Source organism: Lonchura striata, chromosome 10 (assembly GCF_050655825.1).
Source record: "Lonchura striata isolate lonStrDom1 chromosome 10, ASM5065582v1, whole genome shotgun sequence".
Taxonomy (NCBI): Eukaryota; Metazoa; Chordata; class Aves; order Passeriformes; family Estrildidae; genus Lonchura; species Lonchura striata.
In genome coordinates this window covers 19,059,305-19,084,359 of record NC_140712.1, presented here as the reverse complement: position 1 = coordinate 19,084,359, position 25,055 = coordinate 19,059,305, and the positions used below count along the sequence as shown (strand labels likewise).

Below are 25,055 nucleotides of genomic sequence, written 5' to 3'. Positions count from 1 at the left end.
AGCTGTTATCGCTGTCTTCTTAAGTCAAAGCTTAAAGGTGAACTGAAAAGATTTTAACATAAATCAGTAAAGCCATTCTTCTATTCTCAAACCTCAGGTTGATAGAGGCACATTTTGGATACCTGTGCTCATATGGAAAAGTATCTTTCTCTTCATTTTCTGTGCGTTCCAGCTACATTGCTGATATGCTTCAGGATGTATTGTCTTATTTCATGGGAATCCCTTAGTGACAGAGCAACACATAAAGATTTGAATTTAAATTCTCACTATGGCTTCTTGACTGGAATAAAAAAAAAAAAATCTGTTTAACTTAAGCATACATGTCTGAGCCTGGTTTTAGAGAAATTCAGGATGCTGCTATCTCGGGAGGCTTCTCTCTTTTGAAGGGAAGAAAGAAAAGCTAAAAATCCCTCCCTGTAAGTATTTTTCCTTTGGAAACAACATCCCACAGCCATCCTCCTTGCACTCTTGCCTGCTGAGATTCCACATTCAGCCAGTCACAGCTGAAGTCAGGCCAAAACCCAAGAGCAGCACCAGCAGCTAAAGAAAATGCTGTGTTTGCAAGGCTTGAACCAGAGCTGACCTGGGTCATCCCAGAAACTTCCCTTTGACTTATCTGAGCTCTGGGTAAGTGAACTTGATGGAACTTTTTGTATGGCTGCAGTTACTTCACCAAAATCAATGGAAATCTAATTGGCTTTACTGTAAACTGGTTTGGGAGCACAATTTCCTGTTCAGCTTACGGGGAATAAGGTGTTAAAAAAATAAGTAAAAAAATAAGGTCGCTTATTCAAAGTATGTCTGGTACTGCTGGATTTTCAGTCCTGTACTTCCCAGTATCTTGCTGTAGTCTAAGAGATGGCACTTTAGTCTCCAGCTCATTCCTTTGGGACCAAGGGTGCCATGCAGGGAAGGTGCTCTCTGTGCCCTGCTAAAAAAATAAGTTCCACTCCCACAGCATACATTAATCCTGGGCACGAGATGGTCCCACACAATGATGGATCAGAGGATTTTGCCCTAAACCACTGAGACTAATGAGCTGAAATAGAAGAGCTTTAAAATAGGAGCCACCTCTTCCAGAGGGGGAAAAAAACCACTCAGAAACAAGCAGCAGCCTGGTATGTTCCCTTTAATTCATACATAAGGAGAACATATTGGTCCAGGGGAGGAGCCATAAGCATTTTAATGGGATATTAACCCACAGGAGGAAACAAGGACTCCGCTTGTCTCATTTTCCTGGTTTCATTTCTGAGACACCCAAAAGAAGGGGCAAACTCATAATGTAACATTGGTCCTGTCCCTCAAAGGAGGGTGAAAATCCATATCTCTCTACTTCAGCAAAATGCAGTACAGCAGAAATTCTGCAAGCTGCTGACACGTTATTAACAGCTACAGAAGAGAAACTGGTTGTGTGGGACCATGGGAGAAACAGTCATTGCTCATGCAACACTGCATTTTCTTCCATTAGCACAACACAAATGGCAGGAAAAGTGCCTTCAGGAGCCTTGATGTGACATCCCTCACGGAGAGGGCTTGGACCCCAACATGTCAGATGGACCTCAACATGTCAGACCCCATCACAACAATGACAGCACTTCAGGGAGTCGAAATCTACTTTTGCATGTTAAAAATGGAGTGTTCCAAGAGGGAACAAAGGTTGGGAGAGAAGGACACAACTTTTGTACCTACCTAGCAACCGAAGCAGCAGGAAAAGCACCCCCAGAGCGTAAGACTTGAGTTCAGGGCTCACGGTTCTGCAGGGAGGAGGGAGAGGGAGAGAGAGAAATCAATTCCTGTTGTTCTGCTTTGATTAACACACCCTGTGGCCATTCTGTGCTGTCAGCCAGGATGCCACCAGCACCTCTTCAAAAAGTCATTAACGGGGCTTTTCTTCTGCCTTCTCCTGAACTGCCTACAGCCCCAAAAGTAATTGCAGTGGTGATAGGTTCAGGAATTAGCCAAGTCATTAATAACAACAGCTAATGTTGACATCGGATGTTTATAAGCTCCCCCCATCAAGTTTTCAAGGCTCCAGATGTTGAGAACTGGAGAGAGAGAAAACTTTTGGTTCTGAAACTCCCCAGACACTGGGAAGAAGAGAGGGAGGGAGAATGGTGGACCAAAAGGTTCAGTCAGCCTGGTGATTCAGTGAGGAAGCACTCAACACTAGTTTTCATGCATGTGACATCAGCATGCCACATTTTTTATCTTGGGAGGACAGTGTTTGCAGTGTCTTCTGCGATGAACAGAGAAACCACTACTGCATTAAGAGTTATCCTTCAAAGGTGCTTTAAAAAACCATTCATGGCAGGGGAGGTTCTCTGACTAAATGCACTGGAGTGGCATTGGCTGAAACTGATAAAACAAGCAGTTTTTAAGATAGCTTTTAAGTTAGGAGAAGATCCTTCTGATCACCTGTCCTCCTCTCACACATTCATGGGCCATGTTACACCACACCATGACTTCTTCATAAAGCCTGTGACCTCAGGATGAATTTCAGCAGTTTCCAGGCAGATTTCCACACTTTACATATAAAGCCTTTATGCTGAGAATTTTATGACCTTGGAAAAATGTTCCAATGGTTAATGGGTTGGCTCAAATAAGATTCTACAGTTGGGTGAGAAATAAAGGAAAGAGAGCATTGAAAGTTTTTTTTTATGAAAAAATAAGATTATCACATGGAATATTCACAGTGGGCTTTTAACTGGTGGTGGTGTCCTTCCATCCACTTTTCTCTATTTAAGACTGAAGTCAATCCCCATACCTTAGGCTGGACTAAAAATTGCTTCATGGAGACATCTCCTTTTCTCACTGACTACAGCAGTGACCAAATGACTTGCTAAGACAAGACATTTAATTTGCAGACAATGAGTCAATTTTTAAATAACCATGGGAGCTGCCAGTGTCACTTGTCACTGCTCTGGACACCAAGGACACATTCATATGCCACAACTTTCCTTAAGCAATGGAAGATGACAGCTGCAAGAGAGCACGAGGTGGTATCTGGCTCAGAGCTCTCCGCTGTACATTTGGTAGCTATCAGTGATTCTGAGTGAAGTTACAAATCTGGAAGCATGAATTGTTTATTTCCTACAGCTCTGAACTGAGTATGTTTAATCTTCCCTTTGCTTTTCTTATTCCCTGGTATTCTTCTTCCTGGCTGGTGCTGGGCTTATCTCATTTGAAGGCAACACTAAGATGTCTCCATGCTGTATCCTAAAGGTGCTGGCAGCTTCCTTGAACAAAGAACTCTTCAAACTTCAAATTGCTTTTGTCACAATATTTATCATGAGGAAATTTGATTTCCCTTTAGCTACCGGAGATGCAAAGAGAGAAATGAACTAGTAGGTGGAATATCTCATTTTGTATCCTGCAGGGAGACATGCCCTCGCAGAGCTGTTCTGTCCAAAATCCACTCAAGAGTGTGTTTCTAATACAGACCTTATTGATTGAATTTTATTGGAATTTTCCAGGCAGCAGAATGGATCTGCTATTTATGCCTCTGGTTATTAGTCTCAGTAAGTGACAGCTTGGACAGCTAAGTAATTTTGGATAAATGTGGGCTTAGGTATATATGTATATCGTAAGGTGAAGTGTTCCATATGTCTGAAAATAACACAAGGTCAGTTATTTGAATAAGCTACTTTTGCCCATCTATTCACAATGGTTTAACTCAGACATGTCCTTCAGACTTCCAATCTCCTTATGTTCTTGGACTTGGTCCAGGAGTGAGAGCAGTTAAACTCCAGTCAGGGAGGTATTTACCAAAGCTAGTCTTTGCCACAGCTTTTCATTTTTCCATGGTTTCTGTGGTCTCCAGACTATCTCAAAAGATAAGCCTGACTATCTCTAAGTCATTATGTGCTGAGAACATGGGGTGGCAATTCTGCCCCCATCCTGATGCAGCTGTAACTTCCTTACTACCTGGACTGGAAACTGCACATGTGTACTTCCACGTTAATCCCAGAAGAACAACCCCTGCCATCACTCTCTGAAACATCCCTGAAGGAATCTTGTATATTTGGGGGCCCAGTTCCACCTCACCCCCTCATTTTACCAAAGGAGAGCTTGGGCAGTTCTTGTTTTCTCTCTAGCAGCTCCATACTGCAGGCCCTGAAATGGGGCCATGCCTGGCTAAACCAGGTGCTACCAAGTGAAAAAAAGTGGCTTAGGGAGAAAACGGCTTGAATGGAGGTTCAGTTCAAAGTCATGGGTCTGGGGACAGTGAGCTTGGTGTAAAAGGCAGAGGTCAGGAGCTGTGTGGGACCTTCAGCTCCCCCTATGTGCTAGGGTCCCTCCAGCCCTGATCCCATGCCAAGAGTGGCCTCATCTCTGAGGATGGTGACTGACAGCCCAACTTGGTGAGAACTATGAGTGATGGCTCCACCTGATGAGGATGGTGACCAAAGCCCCACCTGGTGAGGATGGTGACCAAAGCCTCACTTGATGAGGATGGTAACTGAAGCCCCTCCTGATGAGGATGATGACTGAAGCCCCACCTCATGAGGATGACAGAAGCCTCACCTGATGAGGATGATGACGGATGGAGTCTGCGCCATGGCCCCGATCATGCTGCAGACACACATCACACACAGGAATGTCAGGAAGGCCTCTTCGCACCCAGGGCTGGGGCATTTGCCAGGAACGACGGTGGCGTTTTCGGCAGGGACCGAGGTGAGGCACGAACAGCCACTGAGGTTCTGCAGAGGAGCACAAGGAGTCAGGAAAGGGAGAGCTGTGATCCCCATCGCTGCCCTCTGTAACAGGGCTTGTCAGCAGCAACGCCTAATCCTCTAATGGTCAATTAAATAACTCCTAAGTGCTTGTTGGAGGGGGGTTTGGAAAGAATTTCAGGAGCGTCAGAGCTGATGCATGTTGCCAGCGAGGGAAAGCTGTCCCTTGGCTTGTTTCTTTTCTTCTGCTCCTTTCAAGTCTCTCCCATAAATGTCACGGTGACAAAATTATTACCAAGTCCTTCCTCTTTAGAGGAGAATAAAGAAACAATCTGTGTCTCTGTGACAAGGAAGATTTCCTCCATTATGGTTCTAATTACTTTCTTATTTACCTCCATCCTCTTGGCTGTTGCAATTAAACTGAAGTACATTAAATGCAGGTAAATCTGCAGCCCTGTTCTTGGCTGCAGTTTGGGGCCTGCTTCCAGCACCTCAAACCCTGGGAGGAGCCACCCACGATGGGTGCTGCAGCTGAACTACCACAGCCTGGCAGCACGGATGCTGCTGAACTTCAGTGCACTCCAGGGCTAACAACTGACATCTGGTTCAAAGGGATTTGTGTTGAGCTAAAAGCTCAAGTCAAGCAAGATAAACTTTATCAATATGTGATCAGAAGGAGGGTGGAATGGCTGCATTTTGCTTTGATCTCTCCAGCAAGTGCAGGATGTGAAAAGAAGCTTTGTTTGCCAGTCACAGATTTAAGGATTTACTTTTTTTTTTAATCTTATTTTCCAACTCGCCCTCCTGAATTTCTGAGTGGAGAATGTCAGTGCAATTAAGGCACACAATACTACCAAGAAATCCCTTAACGAATACAGAAGGAAACAGTCGTTAATGATTCATGGCTTGTCTTCACAAACCCGTGGGGTTTGCAGGTCACATGTTTGTATGAGGAGGAACGTCATAAAATACAACATATTGAAAAGCAGCTCAGTCTCCTCCTCTACCATGTGCCAGCAAAAATTCCTTTGCTTTTTTGCCAAAGGGGTCCCCTTAGGACCATACAACACCACACTTTCTGGTTCACTGCCTCCAAAGGATCAGCAGGGATACTACTCCAACCTTTCTGACACCAATCTCTTTCTTCTGCATAGGAGTCAAATCATTTTTTTCCAATTAAGTGCACAGAGGACAAGAGGGACTGTGGTGCAGAACTCTAGGAGAGCTGGAGCAGACATGCAGGTGCCTTTCCACTGGCAAGCAGCAATTAAAATAACAAATTCCTGTGCTGTGAGTTAGAAGCTGACACCTGAAGGCTCCAGAATGGTGACAATTAGCACCACTGAGGTGGTATTTGCACAGACAACAGGAATTTGTAGCTCCTGGCTCTGACTGCAGTGCATTTTTAGCCATCAGCCCTGTGATCAAAACACATGTAAGTCTGGAAAAGTATACACCTGCATTGAATAACCCTTGGACAAAATTCCCATCACAGCGAACATGCAGAATTGGGAGTTTATTTCCCATGGGTTCTCATCAAGGGACAGAAAGTACCTGTTTCGGGCAGAATGTCCCCCGACTTGTGTGATTTTTTAGAAGGCAGGTCTTACCTTCACTGCCTGAAATATTGTCCCTCAATCTGCTTTTCTGACCACTTTGCTTCAAGGTGATGGCCTGAAGCAGTGTGAGTGGTTTGTACCAACTACCTCAGCTTGATTGGCACTGCACCTCATCCTTACCTGGGAGATCTTTGATCTTTTATTACTGACACAGTATGCAACTCACAGACATCAAACAAGGCAACATCAAAGATGGAGTTAGAACTTTGTCCTGTGGAGAGGAAATTTTTTGCTATCTGTGCCAAACTTCTATAGATCCCCTTGTCTACAACCCCACTGCATTCAACCACTTGTTATCAGAACCTTCTGCTGCCCAGCAACCTGCACACCCAGATTTATGTGTGCCTGTGAAGTTACACAGATACAGAGTTTATACCTTTAACAGCATCTTGACTTTGGTGTGATTATCCATGCAAATTACCCATGTTTTTAATTACTCATTTTTTAAGCCCTTGCTGTGATAGGGAAGGGACAAGCTGGTATTTCAATGCAAAGCTGTGAGGTGCCAGCACAGTAACTCCAGGCTGGAATTCATGTGTCTCCAGCCAAAATGCTGAGACAGTCAATGGCATCAAACAAACAAGATGCACAGTCCAACACGTGATATGCAAAGATCACTCCCAGGAATGGCTTGAAAGAAAAGTTCTTGGGGGTGCCAGAGCTCTGCCTACCAGCACTGATATTCCTATGGCTTTTTGGACAAGTGAACCTCTGGAATCAGCTCAGTAAGAGAGAAGGAATGAAAAATAAAAAAATAACTGAGCTACACACTACTTTTAGAAATTGTTCACTGAGGAAAAGTGAAAAGAAGCAGTCAGAAACGTAAGATGTAGTAAAGTTAAATAAAGCATTCAGAGAATTTTATGTCCCAGTAAAAAGCAACCCTTGCCTCATCACAAGCACATAACATTCACAAGACCCTCCAGACAGGTCATTACCTGGATTATGGGTTTAAAACTTGGTTTGGCAATTTGGCTTTGCCTCAAGGCCATTGCATGGCCAAACTGGTCCGTAATTCTTGATAATGCCCTTTCCAGCAGATGCTATTGCTTCACCAATTTGTTCAAAATGTTACTGCAAAAAACCCCCACAAAACAAAGACATGAGAAGAACCCCAAGGATGACAACAAAAAAGGCAAAATAAGAAGGAGTGAGTAAGAGAAAGCATGAGGGAGAGTGAGTTTTTTGCTGAGAGGTTTGCTCTTGCAGAGCACAAGGTCAGGCAGCTGCAGACTGAAGGGGCAGAGCTGAATTTTCATTACCATGCTCCTTCCAGAGGAGCCAGAGGTTTGCCCTGCACTGCACAGCGAGGAGATCACTCAACACACCAACACCAGCTGTACCCTTGCTGAAGGCTTGGTGAACTGGTGAGACACGATTCTGTGTGCCTGAAACAAGCTGGTTTCTTCTTAAAATCATCCTGCTGCCATCTCAGGTGTTGACTTACTGGGAGGAGGAAGAAGAGGCCAGGAACACCTTCATGTGTCACACATTGATGTAGCTCCTCGGAGGGCTGCTGAAAGGTCAAAACTGTGGTGTTTCAAAGGGATGCCTGCATCTCTGAGGCTGGAGAGGGAATGGAGGAGACAAGATGTGTCTGCTCAGCAGTTCTCACATGTGCTTTGTCTCCAGGGCAGGAAGGGAGGTTTGGTATTTCTTCAAAGAGGAAGGATGAAGCCATGGAAGGATAATTGCATGTGGTGAGCACTGATGTGTAGGCACAGTCCCTGTGACCAGGCTGACCTCCCACAGACTCCACACAGCAGTGATCACCACGCCTGGCACAGCCCCAGGCAGTGAGCAAGGATGGAGGAATCCCACTAGTCCCTACCCACAGGAGCAGTAGGCACTTATTTTCAGTGTAACCCAGAAGACATTAACATTTCAGCAGCAAAAAGTGAAAAAGATGGCTTTTAAGATACTGTTAAAAATTCCCCACATCTTCTTTATATAAAGATAGTTTGGTCTTTAAGAGTTTTCTAAGGGAAAAAAACTCTTAGAGAGAACTGAATAAATGCAGAATGTCTTTGGATGGAAACTCTGCTCCCCTGACAACTGCTCTTGCTGCTGCCTCAGAACAAAGTAAGGAAAGAGAAATAAGCAAGTGGAGCTAAAGGAAAGCTTAAACAAGGGTGAATAAAACCAGGAACTGCTCACAACTATCTAGGAATCAGAATCAGGGAAAGAGCAAGAGGAAAAAGACTAAAAGGGTTGGGCAGGGCGAACATGGGCAAGTGGAGAAGAGGGGGATGAGAAGTGGCAGGATAAAAGAGAAGCTGGTTCCTCAGCTGGTCTGTTCTGGGTTAGGAATATCTTGCAGAGGATGTATTCTGCCACTGGACACCTGTGCAGATCTCCTATCACATTCCTTGCTTCCCTGCTGAGGAGGAAGACCAGGGCAGGAGGTTGTGAGATCCCATCCTACTCCGTGGGTGACCCTGGCAACTGCTGCTGGAGACAGTGGGCATTTATGGAACAGAGTAAATGACAGGGCTCAGGCCCACCAGAGGTGTGAGATCAGCTTTTGGGAGTGCAGCCACTGCTGGCTGTAGGTGAGCTACCCTACCAGACATGCAGGAACCTGACTCACTTAAGCTCCCAGAACTGTTCCTAGAGGTGAGAGGTCCCCAGGAAAGCCCACTCACCGTGCTGCTGCAGCCAGCAAAGCAGGCAGATAAGTATGTGACCCCGTCTGCCCCACACACTGGAGTGAAGGAATCAGTTTGGCATTCACAGTTGTTATTGCACGGGGAATATGGGTCCAGAGATGAGGTTGGAGTTGAGCTGTAAGACAAAGAGAGAAAGGAATTAATGGACAGTGTGGTATCAGCCAGCTTTTCCAACTGTTGCTCACAAAGGTGCCTTTGAGGGAGGTGGTTAAGGGAAATATATTACAAAAAAGCAGTGGGCAGGCTAGCTGGGTTCCAGCTCTAAGAAATCCAAGCTACAGCCTCTCCTTGGAGACTGAAATGCCATGGCCACTATCTCCCTGCAAAAGAGAATCTAATGCAAGGTTTGGGCTGCCCTGTTACCTCAACAAGAATCCTCAAGGAAACACAAAGAGATGCTGTGGAGATTGCTCTGTGTTTTTATGCAACACTGTAAGCAACTGACAGGCTGATGTTGTCATCTACAGAGCTGCCACTGCCTACAGGAGCACTCAGGAAGAAAATACCAAATAGCTCCCTCCAAGTCCTGTGAGTGTAGGACAAAACAGGGTTATGTGGGCCTCACTTCTCACATTAAAATGAGCCTGCAGCCAAAAACGCTCTCTCTTCACCATATCTGTATTTTCAGGCATCTAAAACCTGGTTCTACAGATTCCCCTCAGGCACTTAAATCAATGTACAGAGCAGAGCATGTCTCTTACTGCCAGGACAAACCAGCCCCAATGCTCCAGAGGTGCTTGTGGGTACAGACTCAGGTCTGTCACCTTTTGATTCAGTTTGACTGAATTTCAGATTTTAATGAAACTCTGTTGTCATCTGCAGGTACTCAACTCTCTCAGTGGTGAGTGGCATGGAAACATCCCAGACTAAGAGCCCATGCAACATTGCCTTCTCTGAGCTTGCTCTATGGCTGGCTGAAGGCCAGCACTGCCCATCGAGGACACTAACATGGATTTATGTTGGTAAAACTCCCTGAAACTCTCTGTGGACACTCACTTGTTTCCATAGGGAACAGTAACCCCTGCCACAGGTCCTGTGTCACACCCCAGGAACAGGAAGGACACGTAGCAAGCTGTGGACACCAGGTTCACCAGCATGGCCATCCGGATGGCTCCCAGAGCAGACAGGCTGAGCTTCTTCACCAAGAGCCCACCCAGGAATATGCCCAGACATGCACACGGGATTGCTGTCATCCCTGCAAGAGAAAAAACAGTTAGCAAGGCCCAGTGAACTACTGAACAGTATCTACTGAGGCTGTGACAGCGCTGAACTGTTCAGCAGCCACATCTGTGTGCTGGCAGGAGGAAACCTTGCAATGCCCAACTGCTGGAGTAGCACCAAGCTGGGGTTGCCTAAAAAAAGGAACAGATGCAAACAGGCATGCTGCCTTGCACGGAGGAACCAGGATCTTCTGCCAGTTCTCATCCATGCTGGAGGGAATGCCAGACTTATTGAGCTTGGCCCAGCCTGACCTAAGCAGCAGCAAATAAAGTCAAGAATTTTCCAAAGTGTCTGGAGGCTTTGGATGAGCCCTGCTAGCGCGACTCACGGAAGTCAGATCTTCAGAGACTAGGCAGGAACAGCATTTGAAAATATGAAATCTCCCTAAAATAATTTTCTTTTAACTGTGAAATGCAAAATCACTGCCAGAAGCGACTCCCTTTCCAGCACAGACAGAAATTACCACACTATGCTTGTTTGGGATCACTTTTATCCCTTTGCTGCCAGTTACACTCCCCATCTCACCACCTGAACTGTGCTTAGAAGAGAATCCCAGTCCTGGCATTTCTAGACTCCCTTAAACACCATGTGAGAAATCTGATTACAAGTTTGCTTAAACAAGTTGCTGTGAAAAACACAGAGCTATCCAAGTCTCCTTTCCCACTGTCAGCTCAGGAGCAGGATGTGCTCTGGCTCATGGGTGATCCCCTCTTTGCTGGTCACCCAGCTACACTCTCATCATGACTGCCCAGCCAGCTCCCACCAAACAGCTTTCTCCCTTCTCCCACTGGGTCAACAGTGAAGTTACTTTCCTTTGCCAAGCCTTTAATTTTCAGGGAGGATGCAATAGCCATAACTTTGAAACCTCTGGCCTTCTGTCAAAACGTATTAAAATTCACTAGCAAATTCCTGGGTTGCTGGGGGAGCTGACTGCAGGGGATTGTCTCTTTTGGAAAACTAGGCCAAAACCAGAAGATATCAATAAGTTTAACAGGGAAATAAACAACTGTCAGGAGAGCAGCTTGCAAACTCCTTGTTATGATATGAAGATCCACCCATTTCCTGCTGTCCCAGTTTTTGACAGATCACTGCCAGCTGCCCATCTGGCGAGCTGTGGTCGCAGATCATCCAAGATCAACTTGCAGATATCTTAATTGGGTGCTGCTCAGAGAAGGGCTGTCATAAACAAATGGCTGGGCCTGCCTGGGATGAGCAGCAGCAGAAAATAAATGGATATTCTGCCATCAGTGTCCTGACAGGGAACAAATGAACACTGAGAAATGTAGAACGTGAAATCACAGCAGCATAGAATGGTCAGAGAGAAGGGACATTTGAAAGACGACCGAGCTGCACTAACTCAGGTATTGAACTGCTCATTGCAACCTTGTCATTTCCAGGCCAAAGGGAAAGCAGTGACTAACAGGAGACACTGTGTTTCCTAACTCATACTGAGATGGGCTGCAGGACTGTGGGGCTCCAGACCATGAGACAAACAGTTCAATGGCCACACTATCACTTGGAGAGCAACTGCAGTCCTGGGCAACCACACAGTCCATTTCTGCAGCACCCAAGGCTCTCACAGACTCTCCTGTCCTGGGTGTCCCACACCGCTTCCCACACAACAGGCTGGGCCACAGGGGAAGTGCTGGCAGCAGGATGCAGTGAGGGAAGGATGCTGGAGGTCTGCTGTGGGCCCTGCAGCCATGGCACAGCTGAAGGCCAACCCTCTCACTCACAGACACATCCCCACATGGCAGACAAGTCACTTTTGGGGCAGCCTAACCAGCAAGACAGGCAGCGGTAATCAGCCATGCTGAACACTTTGAAATCCCTTTGGAGGCCAGAGGTTGGTGTCCCCTGTGGTTACTCACCCAGCAGCTGGTTGGCAGAGGAGGTGGTGAGGTTGAACTGCTGCTCCAGGTACTTGCCCAGGAAGGCGGCGAAGCCGGCCACCACGGCGATCTCCATGCAGGCTGCCAGGATGATGCAGGTGAACACGGGGTTGGAGAGCAGGTGCTTCGTCACTTTGGGGATCACTAGAGAGGAAAAAGGGAGAGGAGTTTTTGTACAGACTTTACTTCAGGTGCTGGAGTTGCTTTTCCCCTCTTCTGTAGGGTAAGCTCACTTCACAGCAGGAGAAATTGCCTGTTCTGCACTGACAAGCTGTTTGAAATGGGGGAACACCACAACAAAGTGAAACACCCAAAAGTGCTACTTAAAGATTTAAGAACAAGAGGGTGCAAAAAGAAATAATCTGTGGTTATTTACTCTTACAGATGATTTTGAAAATTGGAAGAATGAGAAAAATTTTCCATATTGCTTTTTGTTTTCCCCACAGAGAAGTCAATCAAAACCTGGTGTGCTCTTTTTTCCCATTCTCCTTTCTGTACCTGCTCCCCATGAACAAAGCTGAGCCAGCTGACAGGTGCCATCAGTGCTGTATTCATCATAAATTCTTGCATGCTTTCAGACACAAACTGACCCAGCTCACATCTGGCTTTTCCTTCTCCTGCCATCCAGATTTGATTAATTTTCCTATTCCAAATGGTTCACTAACTGATGGTCACCTTCTTGCAGCACATGTGGGTGCTTTCAGAAAGCTGAAACTCTCAGGCTTAGCCTGGCCCATGGATACCCATGGCACAAGGGTCTCCCTGCCTGGGACAGTTTTGTCACTCTTGTGTTCCCACAATCTAAGGCTTCTCCAGTCAACCAACACCTTCCATGTAGACCCTGCCATCCTTAAGAGGGTGGAAGAGGACGTGCTGAGCTGTTCACTGTGTAGGACACACACATGTGGCTCTGGTTCCATGATCCCTTGGCTGTCTCCTTCCAATCATCCGTGTCTAGAGTCCTCTCTCCTCCAAGCCCATCTCAATTTCCCATAAGCAAACAAGATTTCCCCTACAAAGGAAAATCTGTCTAATGAATCAGATTGCACGTTTTCTACTCCAGCGAGCATTTTAATTATTGTTGAGATAACAAAGCTTGAAGAGGAGAGCATCCCAGTACAGAAGAGAGCCTTGCTTTGTCTCAATACCTGATGACTAATTTCTCCGTGAATTAAATGTGAAAATCATTAAGTTTGAAAATTACCTTGAAGTAGTGTAGTGGAGCCTCAATGGACCCCTATTTGCATTTTGAAAATCCATCCCCCAGATTCCCTGTGGTGTACCAGGGACTGGCAGATGATGTTTCTCTGGTGCTGGCTTATGTCTTCCCCCAGGGATATTTTTGCACTGGCCTCAGCAGAGGATGCACAGCTCTTTGTCAAGACTCTGCTTGGGTGCCCTTGGCTCTTTCTTGGGGACAGCGGAAAAAAGGGTTATAATTGGTTTTGATCTAACCTTTTTGGAAGAGGTCACTTCACAGTTTCTGGTCTCTTTCTATCAGAAACATTTTTCCAAGCTGTACAAAATTTCTGCTTCCTAAAGATTTACTGAACATAATTAAGGTGCAAGAGGCATAGCAATTTTTAGCAGAACAGGTGAAAAAAGAAAAGAAAAAAGGGGGAAAAAATACTGTGTGGGAGGAATGGGGAAGGGGGAATTCAGACACAGATAAATTTCAGAAGCCACCTGCTGCTTCCTTCAGTTCTTTGGTGGCCACCTACAGAATTTCCCTTCCTTGCCAGGAATAATAAGGAAAATGAAAGAGTGGACTTGGCAGTACTGAGCTTGAAAAGCCATATTTAAGGTATTAATGACTGTTGTGCCTCGGGAGTTCAGTTTGTTCAAGATTAATGGATTCCTTGAGATGCAGCTTTGTGCCAATTTAAATCCAAAGACACTAAGGTCTAGCTCTAACTTTATCCAGCAAGCAATAGTGATGACAGCCTGCCTTTTGCAGGAGGAAGCTAAAGATCACGGACATTTATTTCTGAAGCTGGCACCCAACCATCATGCACTACCAAGGTCAAAATCCATCTTCTGCACTTGGGGTGGACAAGAAAAAATTTTCAGAGTTACTGCAGCATCTCACAGCGAAGAGGAACCCATCATAAGTGCCTTGCCTGGCAGTGCAGGGCTCCAAGTCACAGCACTTCATCACCTGAAGGGGCTACAGGAGAGCTGGAGAGGGACTTCTGACAAGGGTGTGTAGTGACAGAACAATGGGTAATGGCTTTATACTGAAAGAGGAAGGGATTACATTAGCTATAACGAAGAAATTCTTTACTGTGAGGGTGTGAGACTCTGGAACATCTTGCCCAGAGAAGCTGTGGATGCCACTGGAAGTGTTCAAGGCCAGGCTGGACGGGGTTTTGAGCAACATGGTCTAGAGGAAGGTGTCCCTGTCCATGGTGAGGTGTCTGGAACAAGATGATCTTTAAGGTCCCTTCCTACCCCAATCTTTCTGTGATTCCACGATCATTGCTTCTCCTTCCTGTGAGCTTTCTGGTACAGATTCTGTCCTCTGCTGAATATCTGACCACTGTCTACTGCAACAGGACTCTGCACCATCAGGCATGTGGGACACAAAACCCAGTGCAAAGAGTGCACAGACAACTCAAGCAGTGTCTAGCAGCCTCCACCATCTCCTCAGCCAGGGCCAGCTAATTCTCTTTCATCTTCTAAGGGAAATAACACGGGGTTCCCTATAGAATTGAATATCCTTTCATCTTGCTACTACCATTTGCTAAGATCAATCATTTGACACCGGCTGCTGCCTCATCTGTCTCAGTTCTTGGGGTGAAATACCTCTGGGAAAAAGGTAAAAAGTCAGCAGCAAAGTTTAAAAATCTCTCAATGGACTAGAGTGACTTGCTTTCAGCTGCGTAGCATATGGTGCTGGGTATGGAGTAGGAATGGAAATGCTTGATGGGGGACAGTGATGCCCTGCAGAACACAGCTATGGATGGTGTTTTTCCACTGGAGCCAACCTGTAAGTGTCATGGTAAACGTTACCCTGCACCTTTACGGGCCCAAGGGTTACCCGAACACTTTGGAGCAGCCCTTTGCAGCTACAAAGCTCAAAGGAAGTCCATTTGCCAAGTGGGAAAGTCTTTTAGAGTCCAAAGAGCCTCAAAAATCTACCTGGAGAAGCCCCAAGCTGCAGCAGACACGGCACACAGACAGACTCAGCCTCCCACTCCCACAAGGACGAGCTCATTTGCCATCCTCATCCTGGCGCACCCGATACGCTCCAGAAACAGAGGCAGAAAAGCGATTCCCAGTGCCCTGGCAGGAAGCACTGAGGAGAACACAACACCTCTTTTCACTGCTGAAAAGTAGTGAAAAGTACTATAATCCCCACTCTTCAGACCACCCACGTGCAGTGCGGGTCACAGGGTCATGCACAGGCTGGGAGGGATGGGGTGGATGTCCCGAAGCTCTCCAGTACCCCCCACCAAACCCCTGAATTCCCACCTTTCCCCCACCAAGCAACAGTGGTGCCAAGGCATCCAAACCCCCTCCCTGTCTCCCTCCGTGGGGCCTCTGCGGATGACAGGCCAGGGGCTTGACAAATGCACACACTTATGTACACCAAGTAGCTTTGATTTGTCACTGCACATCGGGGAGTAGCGGGGATAATTGGCAACCTCATTACACGAGGTTTAACTACTCTCCAGAAACGACAAACTATAATCATCACGTTGGTGCTTGAAATGAATTGTTTGGAACATTACAATCACCAAGGCCCCTGTTTTTGGTTGGAGCACCCTACAGAGACATGTTTTCAATTTGCAGTAAAGATGAAGAACACAGAAAGCAAAGTAATAAATTAGAGGGAGGTTTATAGCCCAGTCCACCTAGGACAGAGTGGTGAGGGAGAGGCAAAATGTAGTATTGAGCCAAAATACAACTTTCTAGTACCCATGTCAGCAGCAAGCCTCAGGTCTGAAGAGAAAACAAAAGGCAAAATCTCCACCTGGCTTGAGGAAAAAGGGATGAAGAAAACAGCACAGGTAGCAAGAATAAAACACATTCTGGAAAGAGGCAGCTCCTGTAGAAGAGAATATGGAGGAAGGCAAGAGGTGATGAATATATCTCAGGCGAGGTTAGTATGCTGAAGTTCCATGTGGCCTTGGCAAAATTATCATAATGAATATGAGGGAAAAGCATGACACATAAATCTAAAAAGTCTTCCTGACAAGATGCAAGCTTCAAGCAGCAGTTACATATTCAAGCATGGAAAGCAGTTCCTTCTAGTTCATCATCTTCCCTGCAGGAACCACCTTTACTTGACTTGAGAGAAGGACACAAACCTCCCCGCACCTGTGACACAGAAGACATGGAAAAGCATTTTCTGGAGACAGGCTCTGCCTGCCTTCATCTGCTGCTCATCTTTGGCCCTGAGGTGTACAGGCTGAAGAGCCTTTCTGAATTTTTAAATGGTGCTGACAAGAAGATGCTGGCTTGGAAACAGCCAGGAAAACCTGACAACAATATCTGCACCCTCATGAAACACCAGCCAAAGAAAACTCAAAGACTGATGGGACCTGATGCCTTTTATGATCGCCACCTTCTCACCTAAGACTTGGACTTCTCAGCAAACCTTTACAGTGTTTGCAGGGGAACAAGACCCAAATCCAAAAGGGCATTAAAGTCTAAGCCTGGGCCAAAGCCTCACTGCTGCAGCTGTGAATGAAGGTATAGATGGAGCCCTCTCCAAAAGCTTGTCACTATCAGTCATGAGAAGTGAGGAGTTAAAAGCCACTCTTGTTAGCCTTTAATCCTGCCCAATCCTATGATCTCCCACTGAGGATTACAGGCTCCCCATGGTCCAGGTCCTCCCTGCACAGCTGGGAGCTTCTGGCCTAGCACTATGCTCCCAGCAAGCACTTTTGGGGAGAGAAATCCCAGATTCAGAGCAGCTCCCTCCCTAGGTACTCAGCAGATTGATACATGGAGCAGGATGGAACTGAACAGAAGACAAGGCAGCTGTCAGCTGTACATCCCAGCTCTCCTACACTCTTGAAAATGAAGCTGGAAAGAAAGCAAAATGCTTCCAAGTCTAGGGAATTTCCAGTACTGAAATTCATTTAATTCCACAGTGAGTTTTCTTTTAATTCCTCATGAATGAGCTTCTCTTTCCAAACCTGGAGGATTCCATATCAATTTCAATCCTTTTAGGGTTTTAATCTCTCTTGCTAGAGAGAGCGGCAGAACGTAACGAATTTCTGGTTTAAATAATTGCAAAACAGAATGCATTTAGGGCAGAATGTTTCGGAGGTGTTAAAGATCATGCCGAGGAAGCATTCTGGAATCAAATTTTATCAGAACTGGCCGCTCAATTCAATGAATGTGACATTTCTGTGTGGAAAAAAGAGAAGGGTTTTAACAAACTATTTCCAAGCACGCCCCTCAGCAGGTGCTGTGCCAGAGGCAGTGAGTGAGAGGGCAGAGGCTGGACAGGCTCCAGCACAGGTGTCCTGACAGAGCCGAGCATCTTCTCTGACCCCGAGGAGCAGAGAGGTCCCCAAGGCAGAGCAGAGGTAGGAAAGCAAAGCTGTGTCCCCCAGAAGATCAGGGACTGCCCAACCCATGCCTGAAGTGCTCTCACAGACCACACGGAGAGCACAGGGCTGGAACAACCCTGCCAGGTGGGAGCAAAGAGCAATGGCAGCATTTATTTCAGACTTCCACTGCTGTTAATCCTTCACTCCTCCGTGCTCCCAAATGGATTTGCTTTGCTGAAATGAAATACTAATCAGGCAAAGCGGTGCAGCATTCACGTGCCAGTTTAGCCATGGGAAGCAGCTGCCAGGACTGTCCCAAAGCTTTCCTGCCTGAGCTGCCGTGCCCCTGTGCTGAGCCCCCTGCTGCCTCCACTGCCTTTGATTGCCTCTTCACCTCGTGCTGTTCAAAGGCACCACTTTCATTTCAAGTTTAGAGCTCCTCTTAAGATTGCTTCTTCCTGGCATGAAAATACCCCACAGGAAGAGATGCTGGGGCTTCCCAAAAGCTGGGCCCTCCCTCCTGCTTAGACTTCGACAGAGATGTAAAGGATCAATACTTTGAGCATGATCCTTTTATATTAGTCCTGGCTAATTTTTTTTAATTTTTTTTTTTAATTTTTTTTTTTTTTTTTTTTGCATGCTAAGGCTAGAGAAAGCCAAGGAATCTCTGCCAGCCCTCCATCTCACTACTTTCAGCAGATCTTGTGGTGTCTGGAGCATCCTCCCACTTGCCAGCCGTGCCATGTCTCTAGCTAACAGACATGACCCAGCTCAGAGCATGTCCCCAGCTGACACTGCCCTGTTCCCTCTCCTACCATGTCCTTTCTCTTGTGGCGGCCACTGCGAGGCTTGGAAAAAAAATGTAAGAAAATATAATAAAGCTCCTTCAGCAGCCAAAAAGGAGATGCAGTTCATCCTCTAAGGATGTGCTGTTGATACAGAGGGTGTTTGCATGATCAGTCCAGAGAAACAGCTCTTCCTCCCCACACTTGCACAAGAGATGGACAATCCACCCCTCCATGCAGACAACGACTTACAGCAGGGACACCCCTGTCCAGAACCAGCTGCAGAACCAACACTTGCTAAAAATGAGCCAGAGTCATGGCCATACAAACCCAAGGAGCATCTCCAGTCCCAACCCCCTGTACAGGCAAATCCTCTGCTGCTGCCCAGAGAAGCTGTGCTTGTCCCATCCCTGGAGGTGTTCAGAGCCAGAATGGATGGAGCTCTGAACAAGCTGGCCTAGGGAAAGGTGGCCCTGCCCATGCAGGGGGCTGGAACTAGATGGTCTTTAAGGTCCCTTTCAAGTCATGCTGTTTTATGATTCCATGGATTCTGTTCAGCATCACAAATCCATGCAAAATCCAAGGTCATTCCAGGACAGAAGACATGACTATGCATGCACATATGTATTTTTAACCTCTGTATATAGTTAAGAGCCTTTTATACCCTAGGAAAAAGCCTAAACAGTCTTAACTTTCTCCAAAGGAGAATCAGAAAATAGATTAGGGAGACTGAGAGCTGCCATAAAGAAATGCATACAGGTATTTCAGCTGCTACCAAAGTAATGGACACCCACAGAAAGGTTAAACCATCACCTGAAACACTGCTCATTAGGAATGATGAGATGTGTTTGCCTCACTTCAGCAACGTGACTCTTGACCACATTCCGACCATGACAACAGTGCCAAGGGATTTGAAAGGAGATGTCAGCTACCAACACCGTGTCGCCTGTGACAGCCTCAAAGGAATAACTAAAAAGGTCATTCCTTGTCTTATTTCATGTGATGTAAATTTTATTTCAAAGTCCATCTCCAAAGAGGCTCCTGGAATACTGACTGATCCGAAATGGGGTTACCCAGTGAGAGGGCTAACGTGGAGGCCTGTGGTGCCTCCTGATGTAATCAATACTTGAAGCATATGGATGTGGCAGTTTAATTTCTCTACTTCAATGAGCAACAGATGCTCAGTGAACCCCCCATGGCCTCCCTGTGTGCAAGATGCTCAGCACCATTCTCAGGCTGAACTGTTGCCCCTCCATGAAGCAGGGATACATCATATTCTTTCATTTTTCTATATAAAAACCTGCAAGCATTTCCAGTGCCCACTCCAAAAGCTCAGTAGCCAGAAGCAGACATTCTGATGTGTACACCACAAAAGCCACAGAACTATTATATAATGGGAAAAGACCTAATCAAGAGAAATCTTTGCAACAAGGATGAAGAAATGAGTTTTAGTGACTGAGTTTCAAACAATTTATCCCTTTACCTTCCTTCTGAATTTCCTTATCAAGTCAAATTTTCACATCTTTGACCTTCCCTTAATGAACAACCACATCTAGTATTCAAGGCATTTTTATATATTTAGACAACACTTTTTCCCCCAAAGTCTGTTTTTCCATCTCACTCGCACTCCATTCAACTCCCAATTAAGGTGACTGCACAGAGAGTTAAGTGATTTTGTCCTCATTTATCTAAATGCATCAGGCAGTAATGAAACCTGCTCTGCCACAGCAACAGGGAGTGGGAAGCAGCCACCAGAGCTACAGAAACACCCTCTCAGATGAAGGATTTTCCAGTACAGCCTAAAGAAAGGACATCTGCCCACATTCTCCCACGAAATGCTGGATCCTCAGCTGACTTTAATTAGAGTCACCTCCATTTCCATCACTGCAGGACATGATGTGAAGCTTTCTCTCTAATTTGCTACAAATCATGCTGTGCCCTGCCATTTTGCTGTTATTCTCGGCTGGCATCTCTCTCTTCCCATTTCAGTTTAAGAGCTGTGGTGATGCCCAGCACTCACTGCTTTGTATCTGGGATTGCACTAAGCTGAAGCTCAGGTGCTGGGAGCTCCCAATTTCTTTTAAGTGCCCTTGCTGGCTCGCTCTGCGTTTCAGGAGGCAGAGGGGAACAGGATGGTAGACTGGAGAGAAGTTCACCAATTGCTCTGGCAGCTGTGCTCCTTTTCATATTTTTTAACAACTCTACAGGACTATCATGCAGCTTAAATAAAAACAACACAGAGCTTTCAAGTGGAATGAAATCTCTCTTTCAGATGCGGGCAACGCCGGAGGTAATTAAACAGCAGCTAAGGACTGAAACTCGAGGCTAGCTATTTTTTGGGTGGGTTTTTCGGGTGTCTTTTGGTGGGACCTGCTGCCCAGCCTCACCTCGCAGCTGCTGGAAGCAGGTGGTGCCGCTGTCCCCGTCCAGCGGGTGCCGCAGGACCTCGTTGCTGGGCTTGGAGATAACTAAACAGCAGCTAAGGACTGAAACTTGAGGCTAGCGAATTTTTGGGTGGGTTTTTTGGGGGTCTTTTTGCGGGACCTGCTGCCCAGCCTCACCTCGCAGCTGCTGGAAGCAGGTGGTGCCGCTGTCCCCGTCCAGCGGGTGCCGCAGGACCCCGTTGCTGGGCTTGGGCCGCTCGTAGTCCCTGTCGGGGAGCATGGCCTGCTCGCTCTCCCCGGCGCGCTCCGGCCGCGGCGGCAGCGACTGCGGGAAGCCGAACATGGGCAGCGACGAGAAGAAGAGTAAGGCACCGCAGAGCAGGAAGCCTCCCCACCACGCTCCGATCCACCGAGGGTCGTCCGGGGTTATGTCCAGCTTACCTGGGGGGGGAACAAACACGAGTCAGCGGTTCAGCCACGGGGAGGGAAGGCAGCAGTGGGAAGGATCCCATGGGCTGCAAGGTGATTGTTGGGGGCTCTGTTGGCAAGGGAGGGGCACGGGACACAACGTGGGATATTGCCAGCCAGGGGACTACATATAAATCAGGAACGAGACAGGACTGCTGAGGAACACATCCTCCAGCATCAGTCTCATTACATGGTTAGGGCAATGGGAAGGCGCCAGCAGCTCACATCCCCGTCAGCAGAACAAGAACTTAATGTTGCAACTTAGTTTAACAGCTTTTTGACCAATCACACAAAGCAAAAGCATATTGACAGTAGTTCTATCCAACCACTATAAGCACAGGTACCTTTGGTTAAAACAATGCTCGCTAATTTCAAATGCAATACCTGCTTTTAAGACTTAAGCTACAATGCTCCATTATTAAGCTTAGAACTTCTTAATATCTTGCCAGATACACTTTTCTATAATTTAGGGAGTTATTCTAGACAAACATGAATACACAGACCATTGTTCTATTTTTCCTTACTCTTCTACTTATTTTATAATTTTTCTGCTGACAAATCTTATGTCTACTGCTTAGCTCTAATCACACTTCTGCTGTTTCTGAGGCTTGCCTTTTGCAACTTGCCCAAAACCATCTGCTTTTAAGGATTCTCACAGTGGGAGCCCACAGTGAAGCCCACAGCTGTAGCATGTGAGCCACCAGTGCACATCCTCTGCATCTGAGGGATCCTTAGGAGCAGCTCCCACCCTGTAGTCAGAGTTTCTCCCTCCTGTTTTTGGCCGTGCCAGCTCTAGGAAGCTGCTGTACACCAGTTTCCCCTGTGCTGGCACTGAGGTTTTGGGCATCCCTGTCCAAGTGTGTCACACTCACCTGACACCCACTGGCACAGACCTGCACAGAAAAGGACACTGCACCTCCAACCCAGCTTACCACCCTGTTTTCCCAGGAGCTCAGTGCTCCCTGTGCTTTGAATTCACAGCTCTTTTCAGCAAAAGAGAGATTGGTATTGGGCTTTAGGGGGTACCTGTGACTGGAGGGTGAAACAGTCCTAAATATTGGAAAAGAAACCCCCACACAGCATCAAATGGGCTCAGGAAAGTACAGAAATAATCAGAAAGGGAAGAAAATCAAAATAGCAAAATAAAAGGCTAGAGTATCGTGTAGGCCATCACTCAGCATAAGTAAGGCCAAGGAAGGATCTGGAGTCAGTTTGAGGAAATACAAATAAAGAGCAGCAGAGGAAAAACTTTTCCTAACAGCTGCCTTGCTGCCACAGCCACAAGGGTGCCCAGCATGGAGCTGATTCTTGGGGGAGACCCACATCCACATGGCTGGAATAACAAGCTCCTCTGTTCATGGTGACTGTCTGGTTACTGCCACTCTGAAAAATCTGTCTCAAGTGAGGCAATCAAGTTGTCTCTCAAGCTGAGACAGAAGGAAACTCTTTTCTCCTTAGGGAAAATAACACGTAGCTCTCAAACAGAGATAAAGTTTGAAAAATAGTGCTGTGGAGGGACTGGATTCTTCTGCTGTTATTTCCTCCTGCCTGAAGTGTATTTTTTTCATGTTTTTGGGAACACAACAGCAGGAAGAGTCAGGCAAATCCAAGTTTTCTTCATATTCCCTTCCTAAAATAGCTGCTGGGTGGCGGGCAGTGCAGCAGAATGCCCTGGCATCCCACACCTGCCCGAAACAGGGAGCAGGACAAGGCTCAACCCCCTGGAGCTTGTTCTCCTTATGCCACCTCGAGTTCCAAGGCAGAGCCAGCTGCGAAGTGGAAACTCTTGCCCATACAAAAGCAAACAGAGGCCATGACAGCAAACAGAGCTTTTGCACAACAGTGACTGACCGTGGCCAAAGGCAGGTGGACCTGGAGCTGGGAGCTCTGCACCATCCCTGGAAAGAGGCTGAGCCACAGCCCTTCCAGGCTTCTCAGCAGTAACCTTCCACAGCTCTTCTCTGTGGCTCAGAATTTGTCTGGGGCTTTTTGAGCTGTAAATACTGAGCAATGTCTTATGTTAAAAATGGCCAGAAGATACCAAATTAACTTCTTAGCTAGGTCAGCATCTTGCCTCTGATGGCAACCAACTGCAGCTGCCCAGAAAGCCTACAACAATAAAGACAGCATATATTATTATTGTGGCTTGGAGGCTTTCTAAGCTAGATTTGGTGTCATGTTCATTTTTTTCATATATATACACTTGTCCAATTGCTTTAAAATCCATTTGGAGATTTTTAGCACCTTATGGTGAGGAGTTCCACAGCTTCACCTACTGGGAGATAAAATATTTTCTTTTGTACATTCATATTTTAGTGTAAATTATACTAAATGGTAAAATATCTAACAGGTTTCAAGCAGCTCCTCTGCCAAACGAGGCTTTGGTAAAGCCAAGGAATGAAAAGGGGCCATGTGGTGTTTGACCAAACTGCAGCCAAATGCCTCAGCCATCCCAAAAGATACTTCTTTCTCATTTGGTATTATTTACATTTTCTCAGCTGCCATGTGCATGTGAGACCAAAAAAAAAAGGCAGTAACACTTTTGCAGATTTGCACAATTCTGTTCTGAGTCCTGCAAGGTTCAACTGCATCCAAATGTGTTCTGTGACAACGCATTTGCAACACCATAGGGCTGAAATACACCCTCAAAGGGACAAAAGCCCTGCACAAGGGTCTGTGGGGTCCAATGGAGCTGAGAACTGTGGAAAAAGCATCTGAACAATTGAGGGAAAGGAATGAAGCAGCAGAGCACTGCCTGTTACATGTTGCCCTCTCATGGCGAAGAACACATAGTGCAAGCACAAAAAAAGCAGAATTTGGTCTAAACGAACAAAAGGACAATTTGCAAACAATCTGCTTTAACCCGAGTGAAGTCAAGGTGAGCAATGATTATTTAATGGTTTGGAGAGAAGCAGTAACGCTGTGGGACTGATGCTGCCCATCCAAGCAGGGTCATGGGCAGAAGGCGCTGGGCATGGATTTTACTGGTGTGCCTCCATCAGAACCTGGCTGGTTCCCCCACACCCTGGGGTGGCAGCTCTCCAGATTTCACCCCGTGCTCTGGACACAGCTCCCCTGGCATGACAAAGCCACAGTGCTATTTCAAGGTGTCCTTTAAGAGCTGGGATGAAACTCATCTCATAGTAGAAAACACAGAAGGGAACAAATTTGAACCATTAAAAATCTGTTACTTAACAGAACAGACCTGAATCTTTTTGAATCTCAGTCTTAAAACCCTTCTAAAAGTGACACTCATACATGCAAGAGGCACTGAAGACAGAATGAGTTTCCTGCTTGTGAGCATCAACATTTTTGTCTTGATGATAAAAATTTAGCATTTATTTGAAACCAAACCCAGTTCTCCTTACTTGTGTCAATGAAGACAGCATCCACATAGATTTTGGTACAGAAGGAGCCCAAGATAAATCCACAGGCTGGCCCAAATACCAGCATCGTAAACAGGATCCCTACAAGGAGAGAGAAAAGAGATTAGTGCCAGGCTCTGGTTATTCATTGAAAGTTGTTCTGCTTGTCTGCTGTAAGATGGTATTACCTCAGAGATGCCAAACACATAGGGACAGTCTCTGTGTTGAGTGCTCCAAGCAAAAGAACACCCTAAATGTGTTTTGCTTTTCCATATCTCTTCAGGAAAATGAACAGATGGAGGTGTGATAATGCTGAAGGATTTCTATTGAGCTGAGGAGACAGTGTGGACATATGCTGTGTTTTGGTCGGCTGGCTGCTCTAAAAGATGTCTTACTCAACAGCACAAGGTAAAGCAGCCCTGCCTTCTCCTCACAGGCAACTCTGTCTTTGCCACCTCCAGCTCAAATCCTG

General features: G+C 46.3%; 1 protein-coding gene across 1 annotated transcript in view; it reads right to left on the bottom strand.

Annotated features, from left to right (window-relative positions):
- SLCO3A1 (solute carrier organic anion transporter family member 3A1) overlaps window positions 1–25,055 on the bottom strand; it is a 130,448-nt gene that overhangs the window by 4,287 nt on the left and 101,106 nt on the right. The window contains exons 3-9 of the mRNA XM_085588890.1: window positions 24,587–24,685; window positions 20,928–21,191; window positions 12,054–12,218; window positions 9,958–10,156; window positions 8,938–9,076; window positions 4,525–4,700; window positions 1,690–1,754 (exon numbers count right to left, since the gene is read on the bottom strand). Coding sequence (XP_085445016.1) covers window positions 1,690–1,754; window positions 4,525–4,700; window positions 8,938–9,076; window positions 9,958–10,156; window positions 12,054–12,218; window positions 20,928–21,191; window positions 24,587–24,685 — 1,107 coding nt within the window. The remainder of the gene's footprint in view (window positions 1–1,689; window positions 1,755–4,524; window positions 4,701–8,937; window positions 9,077–9,957; window positions 10,157–12,053; window positions 12,219–20,927; window positions 21,192–24,586; window positions 24,686–25,055) is intronic.